Source organism: Hibiscus syriacus, unplaced genomic scaffold (genome assembly GCF_006381635.1).
Source record: "Hibiscus syriacus cultivar Baekdansim isolate YM2019G1 unplaced genomic scaffold, ASM638163v2 tig00110762_pilon, whole genome shotgun sequence".
Classification (NCBI taxonomy): domain Eukaryota; kingdom Viridiplantae; phylum Streptophyta; class Magnoliopsida; order Malvales; family Malvaceae; genus Hibiscus; species Hibiscus syriacus.
Window position 1 is genome coordinate 26,119 of NW_024062850.1, and position 7,599 is coordinate 33,717.

Genomic DNA, 7,599 nt, shown 5'->3' on the forward strand with positions numbered 1-7,599 from the left:
AACATCACTATCAATGACTTGATTAATATTATTTAAATAATGAAGTGATTTGATTGATAAATTTTTAATTTAATACTCAAATTAGAATCACTCTTAAAATTTAGTGACTATATAGGTAAAATTATACTTTCATTTTAAAAAAAGAAATTCTGAATCCTGACTTGGACATTTAATTCTAATCTAAGCATGACTAAATCGGAGGCATTAATTAGACTCTGTCAAATTTCGTCAGCTCAGCTTTGTTAATTGGTCGAAGAGTGGATCGCACCAAGTACAAACTCTATCAGTCGGCTACTCAACCTCTCTCATCTTCTCTTTTTGAGTTTCGCCACCAACCCTTCCCTCATCACCATTGTTGTTTCCTTGTTCATCTGCAACTTAAAAAAACCTCACTCTTTTTTCATCTTTAATTTCATCTGAACCCCAAAATCATATCCTTGGGATTGGTACAAATGGTGATGTCAAAGCGTTGCCATAGGTTTTTCAAGTTCAGGGCTTTAATTTCTTGCCGAATTCAAATTCCCAGTTGCCAAAATATTTTCAAGTTTTAGAATCTTTGTTATTTCGATCTCCAGAAAACCAGGGTTTCATATCATTTCCTCAATCAAAAGCCTTCTCTTTAATTTACTTTGGCTGACTCGAAATATTCCCTCTTTTTCCCCCTATATCTACCCTACAACTTTTTTTTTTGGCTTTGGGTTATTTTGTTTTTTTTCTCTTATAGATATTCTTGAATCTTGTTCTTATCTCTGGAAAATACTAAATGGTTTCCAAGGACTACTACTTGTTCTTACGTGCAGTTGTGGAAATGGCTTGGATTATGCTGAGTGTGGATTACTCGAGGCTGTTTTGGTTATTGTTTGGTGTTTTTTCCTACGAAAATCATGAAGGAAAGCCTCGGATCATCTAGCACATCTTCAAAATTCCCTTTCTTTTATCTGCTGCGTTGTTCTTAGTTCTATATTCTAGTAGGCTACTTAAGTGTTCTATTTGTGTTCTCAATATATATATATATATATATATATATAGATATATACTACAATAAGCACGCCTGATTTCTCAGACCATGTACAAGACACGTCTAGGTGGATGTGTTGATGGAGTTAAATCTCAGCTTGGATACGTTGAAACCGATCCATCCGGTCGGTACGGACGAGTAAGCTTTCTTCTTCATTCACTCTAAATCTTTTTGCCTTTTGATTGATGCATGGATTCAAGATTTTCAGTAGGAACAACATCTTATATCGTTTGCTATGACAATGGAGAATTTGCATGTCATATTTGACTTTTCTTTTTCAGTATGAATAAAATCTTATATCTTTTGCTATGACAATGGATGATTTGCATGTCATATTTGACTTTTCTTTTTCAGTAACAATTCCTTTTGAGATGTGGGGTTCTGATTATTTGAGGTTATATTGGGATGAACGTAAAGACTAATAAAGCATCCTTCATGTGCAGTAAAATTTAAGCTTAATTCATAGTTTTTTAAGATTATTTATCAACGGCCTTTTCAGATAGTGTCATATAGAGATTCTTGCATTTTTCCTGGAAAATCTGGGAAACAGTTTTTGATGATCAAATCAAAGTAGTGAAGCTTACATGTAAATAAAATTATATTTACCGTTCAAGCTTTAACATGATTGAATCTGTGAGAATTCTCTCTGCAGTTCAGAGAGATTCTTGGTAAAGGAGCTATGAAGACGGTGTATAGGGCATTTGATGAGGCCCTAGGAATGGAGGTGGCATGGAATCAAGTGAAGCTTAACGATGTCTTCCGTTCACCGGATGAATTGCAGAGGCTTTATTCCGAGGTCCACCTCCTCAAGAATCTCAACCATGATTCAATCATCAGATTTTACGCTACTTGGGTCGATGTCGATCGTAGAACTTTTAACTTCATCACCGAGATGTTCACCTCTGGCACACTACGAGAGTAACCATATAATAACACTTTATTGAAAAACTCACATTAGTGTTGTTTTAGTGTAAGTTTTAGCATGTTGTTTGATAAATTGCAGGTATAGACAGAGGTACCAACGTGTCGACATGCGAGCAGTTAAGAGCTGGGCTCGCCAAATTCTGCAGGGTCTAGCTTATCTACATGGCCATGACCCTCCAGTGATCCATAGAGATCTTAAGTGTGATAACATCTTTGTCAATGGCCACCTTGGACAAGTCAAGATTGGCGATCTCGGACTGGCTGCCATTCTTCGTGGCTCACAACATGCCCATAGTGTCATAGGTATGCTCTAAATTTCCACCATCTGTCTCATTTCCGGGTAGCCGTGTGTATGTTTATATGTTAATTTCTTCAAACTTGCATCCGCTACTAGGGACACCAGAATTTATGGCACCAGAGCTATATGAAGAAGATTACAATGAACTAGTTGATATATACTCCTTTGGCATGTGTGTATTCGAGATGCTTACTTCTAAATATCCATATAGCGAGTGCTCCAATCCGGCTCAAATCTACAAGAAAGTGACTTCGGTGAGTTATATCAGCTTCGTTAATTTCAACAATAAACTGACAGATTAATCTAAGACAATCTTTCTATATTCATCAACCCTCCAGGGAAAGTTGCCAGAGGCATTCTATAGGATCCAAGATGAGGAAGCCCGAAGGTTTATCGGAAAGTGCCTGGAGAATGTTTCCAAGAGGTTGCCTGCTCGTGAACTCTTGCTTGATCCATTTTTGGCCTCTGATGAAGAGAATCTGCAGTCCATCCTGAGAGTCTCGAGCCAAAAACTAACTCATAAAGGCCCAGTCGCAGAGCTAGCTCCTTCTTTAAAGGTTGATCCAACAAGGAGTACTGATATGTCGATAACTGGCACAAGGGATCCCGAAGATGACACAATTTTTCTCAAAGTACAGATTACAGACAAGGAAGGTACTATTGCATACATACTGAAGAAGTTTGCCTACAAGATTCTTGATCAATGGTTTCCCTTATTACAGGTCATGCTCGGAATATTTATTTTCCCTTCGACATAGTAAACGACACGGCAATTGATGTTGCTTTGGAGATGGTGAAAGAATTAGATATTGATGACTGGGAGCCATTGGAGATTGCTGATATGATAGAAGAGGAAATATCTTCACTTGTCCCGACTGGGAAGGACTGGGGCACCTCTCAAGTTCACCATCAGCACAGCTTTAAGTACGATGATGATGATGAAGATGATGACCAAAGTGGAATCTACCATCCTTTCTATGCTACCTCCTCCCATTCTTCCTACGACGCACAATTTTCTCATGGGAAAAATTCCATTTCTAAGTGCAATTGGTCCCAAGGTACTTGTAATGTTATCTTTGTTTGTTGGAAAATATAACATGCATGTTTATATCTATACCAGTCTTATTTTGCTGTCCGCCATTTCACAAGATTTGTTCATTTTTGTAGATGTATTCAGCAATGATGATGCAAGTTTCAGCTGCTCTATGAACTCGTTCCAGTACTCTAGCATGAATTACGAGGACGACTTTGATTCGAGTCTCCATCAAGGGGAGCACCCCTGCATTCCAAACACCCTCAAATCTACACGATTTTGTCCGTCAAATAGCACGAGTGCTTACTGCTACAAACAGCGCGACCCACAACTTGATTCATGGAGGTCTTTCCATTTCAATGGCCAGCGGAAGCTAACAAAGATCCGTTCACTCGTGGACATACGCAGCAAATTGCTGCACCAATCAGTAATGGCAGAGATAGACAAGAGACGCCTATTTAAGACCATTGGAGCAGTGGAGAACATTGGATATCAGGATCCGGGAGAGGTGTCACGCAAGGCATATCTCGAAGACAGCATAAATGGAAGGATTTTTCAATCATGACCAAGATTTCGAGGGAGATTTAGGCGGTGAAGATCCCATCCCATTAATCTATCTGTTAATATGGTAGTTTCTTTCAGAGTGAGGATGTACAAATTCCGAATCCTCCATCTGGTTTGGTGTAGTAAATAATGCTAGGTTGTAGACATGTTCAAGACTATGAACCAAGTATTCCCTAAAACATCACTATATTTATGGATTGAGAAAACTTTATGGTTGTAGGACTAATGTATGTATGCATTCTTTTGCATGCATGCATCACTATATTTATGGATTGGGAAGATTGTGTGGAGATTGGGGAATTTGTGTATGCATGCAGCACTATATTTATGGATTGTGAAATGTATGTATGTATGTATGAATTCATTATTCATACATCACTATGTATCTGGAATCTGCATATAGATCTATAACTAGATACATAAAACATAGATATTGCTCTATCTGCACTCTGAATTAAACGCTCGTACCATTACTTTTGCTATCGATTTCACAAATCAATAACCATAGATATAAAATCTTATTATTGAAGCATGTCATTGGTTTGCGTTTAAACATATATTACTTATGAACCCATCAAGCAATATTAATGGTAAAAAAAATATTATTCTTTTTAGAGTTTCTGGATTAGAGCAGTTGCATTTGCAAGTCGTGTGTGCGTTGTCATTTGTCAATGATTAAGATTATGATCATATACTATATTATGATCATCACATACTATTTCACAGTTTCTCTTTCGTTACCTTTCCGCGTCATATTATAAATTATAATATTTTTTTATTTTCATCAAATATTTTTATCTTGATTTTTGTACAGAAATTATACTATTGAATAAATTTTCATAAATTAAATATATATCACTTGAATAATGTTTTATCTTAATTTTCTGTAAGCTTTATTTTTAAAAAAATTAGATAATTAATATTTTATTCCTGACAGTTAATTTCTCTTATTAATAAACCAATTTTTCTTTTTTTTAAATCCCTTTTTAGTTTTATTTTAATTTCAAAAATACCATCTGTTTGAAATTCTGATAGTCAGCGGACGACAAGTCATCACAACTAACAACGGGGCCCAAGAAATGCATGGTCTTCAATGACGTGGCGAAACCTCATGCATTTCGGACAACCATTTGAAGTCAAAAGTACACGTGTCGATCGAAGAAGAAAAAGCTACAGGGAAAAGATCATCAAGTGAAGCGGGCCTCCACTTCCACTGGAACAAACAACACCCAAATGACTTGCTTCCTACTCCTCTTTGTTTAATAATAACCCATACATACCTTCCTCTTCCTTTGTTATCTCCCACGTTTCCCATGGCTGTAATGCGATCAATGAGCAAACTCAACATCAAGGCGCCACCTCCATCTCCCATCCCAACCGCCACCGGCTCACGATCCGCCGCCAACGAGATCTTAACCGACTTCCTCGAGAAATCCTTACATATCCCCGATTTAACCTTACCCGAAACTCAGGCACTCCGCCAGCACGGCCTGTCCGATAAGATCGACTTCCAATCGCTCGTTTCGAGAGAGAGAGATTCGTTGGAGAGGTTCATGAAATCAGCGAGGAAGTTCGGGGCGGTGGTGATATGGAGGCATGGGATCGAGACGGAGGAGTTGAGAGAGACGACGAAAGAGGCGGCGAAGGTGTTCGAGGTGTTAGAAGAGAGAGATACGGGATTGGATAGGAATTCGGGGGGAAAGAGGGATGAGATCGTGTGGGTGGGATGCAAAGAAGAGCGGATGGAGTGGGCTCGTCAATACATCGGCGCTCATTTGTATTCCAGTTTCAGGTACCCTCCCGCCATCTTCTACAGAGAATTAATATTTTGCTTCCATTTATTTGATTGGGCCTTTTGGGCTCATATTTTGGGCTAAAATTGGATTTTCTTAACATCTTAAGTACATGATCCCCATATATATATATAATTAAAATAAATCATAAAATTATGGAAAAACTTTGATTTGGTGTCTACTTACCAAAGTTAATTTTGACCTATTAGGTGATTTTAATTTTAATGTTAAAAGAGAATATTGTTTTCTTTAAAAACGATTCTAAAAAACAATCTTTATTCATTGTATGCAAATATAACTATTTTTGTCTGGAATAAATAAATTAATATGAAATTGATTAAATCAAAATTCTCATATCACATCACGTTCTACATTGGATCAAAGTTTTGTATAGTTTTAAGTTTGATTGCTATCTAATCTTTAAGTTAATTTGATATATCTTTCATTTGCTTATTAAGTATTACTTTTTTGTTCTTGTTTTATAAAAGGAGGGGCTGATCTTCTAAAGAACACTCTTTTAGGTTTATATCGATATTCTATTGAAACTTTTACATGCATGACAACCTAATTCTTATCAAAAAAAAGTTTATTGCTGAATTTGTTAAACAACACAAAAGGCTGTTACAATTCATTTGTTTTATAAGAGTTTGATTATTGCATATACAATGAACTGTCCTTTGTTTGTTTGGCGTGAAATAGTGAAAAGATAGAGAATGTGGCAAGTAAACTTGAGGAAGTTGCAGAAGAATTGGGGAAGATTTTGGTAGAAATTGCAGGCAAGGCAGGAAAGAAGGGAGTGCCAAAAGGAGTGTCCCATTTGAGCATATACAAGTACAATAACAAGGACGGTGATAAGTCGGCCGACCAAGATCCAATCGGAGAAGAAGAAGAAGAAGAAAACCAACATTGTTGTGATTATACATTGAGCCTCCACTTGCCAACCAAGCACTGCCAATTTTCAGCCAAATATGGCCATCGACTCTTAACTTTTGATGCTGATCCAGACACCATTATTGTCACCTTTGGACAGCTACTCGAGGCAAGTAATTTTCTATAAATCATGAGCCATCGAATGAATAAGAGCTTGAAACATAACACCTTTAACTTGTATTTTGTTGTTTATGGCAATAGGAATGGAGCATGGGGGACTTGAAATGTGTTGGGGGGAGAATTTCTTATCCACCACAACTGAGTGGACCCCATTACTCATTTTCCATTGAGCTCACGTGTGCATCCTTAAACATAACCCACTCTTACAAAAAATCTTCTAAAAGATTAATATCCTTAGGTGATCAAATATTCATTGCAGTCATTATTGTTTGCATTTACTCCGTTTTTATGTACAAAAAAAGTTCTGCATGATTTAGGAAGTTCCGTTTTCCTTTTACTTTGAATATCAAAGGCATGCGAATTCTCTTTATCACATCAAATATTGGTTTGGACAAATTTTCCTCCTACATGCTTTGATTGATCAATGCACAGATCTTGAGGCTTTGAGAAACGGATTGAAAGAGTGCACCGTTTGATAGTATATTATATATTTTCTTTCAATAGCGGATCCATGCATTTCTTAAGATAGACACATATTTATCTTAAAATTTAAATTTTATTTAATTATTTATTTTATTGATTATATCCGATCTGAAATTTTATTGTGCCACCTTATAAAAAATAATATTATTAATATATATCAATTCATCCTTAAAAAATGTTTTTAAATCCGTTAACGTTTACTTTATTATATTTTGTTTCTACCCGTGGAGGGATATGGTTTTAGTTAAGATGTCAATGTTTTAGGAGGCGACCTAATGATTTAACATTTAAAGATTTGCAAATTGTGAAAATGCATGCATCGTGAATTATACATGGCCAAAGAGAAAATCCAACCCAACACATATAATCTGGAAAAGATTTTGTTAGTCACATCACCATCAATATCTATTTGTCCACAAATCCATTTTTACTTTGC

The 7,599-nt window shown here is 36.4% G+C and overlaps 2 protein-coding genes across 2 annotated transcripts; both read left to right on the forward strand.

Moving 5' to 3' along the window:
- The first annotated feature begins 218 nt into the window (after window positions 1-218).
- LOC120139572 (probable serine/threonine-protein kinase WNK5) lies at window positions 219-4,127 on the forward strand. Its single transcript, XM_039154743.1, has 7 exons — window positions 219-1,156; window positions 1,671-1,936; window positions 2,022-2,245; window positions 2,337-2,494; window positions 2,579-2,894; window positions 2,963-3,298; window positions 3,408-4,127. Exons 1-7 carry the CDS (start codon window positions 1,067-1,069, stop codon window positions 3,836-3,838), a joined length of 1,821 nt encoding a protein of 606 aa, XP_039010674.1. The 5' UTR covers window positions 219-1,066; the 3' UTR covers window positions 3,839-4,127.
- A 1,017-nt stretch (window positions 4,128-5,144) lies between these two features.
- Window positions 5,145-7,002, forward strand: LOC120139573. Its single transcript, XM_039154744.1, has 3 exons — window positions 5,145-5,629; window positions 6,330-6,669; window positions 6,762-7,002. The coding sequence occupies exons 1-3, from the start codon at window positions 5,151-5,153 to the stop codon at window positions 6,990-6,992; spliced, it is 1,050 nt and encodes a 349-aa protein (XP_039010675.1). The 5' UTR covers window positions 5,145-5,150; the 3' UTR covers window positions 6,993-7,002.
- Window positions 7,003-7,599: the final 597 nt, after the last annotated feature.

Excerpts from the sequence above, each read along its gene's own strand:
- LOC120139572 (XM_039154743.1), top strand. The coding sequence starts at position 1,067 with ATGTACAAGACACGTCTAGGTGGATGTGTTGATGGAGTTAAATCTCAG. Across the intron at positions 1,157-1,670 it reads CATCCGGTCGGTACGGACGA|TTCAGAGAGATTCTTGGTAA; the intron begins GTAAGCTTTCTT and ends TTCTCTCTGCAG. Across the intron at positions 2,246-2,336 it reads ACATGCCCATAGTGTCATAG|GGACACCAGAATTTATGGCA; the intron begins GTATGCTCTAAA and ends ATCCGCTACTAG.
- LOC120139573 (XM_039154744.1), top strand. The coding sequence starts at position 5,151 with ATGGCTGTAATGCGATCAATGAGCAAACTCAACATCAAGGCGCCACCT. Across the intron at positions 5,630-6,329 it reads CATTTGTATTCCAGTTTCAG|TGAAAAGATAGAGAATGTGG; the intron begins GTACCCTCCCGC and ends GGCGTGAAATAG. Across the intron at positions 6,670-6,761 it reads CCTTTGGACAGCTACTCGAG|GAATGGAGCATGGGGGACTT; the intron begins GCAAGTAATTTT and ends TTATGGCAATAG.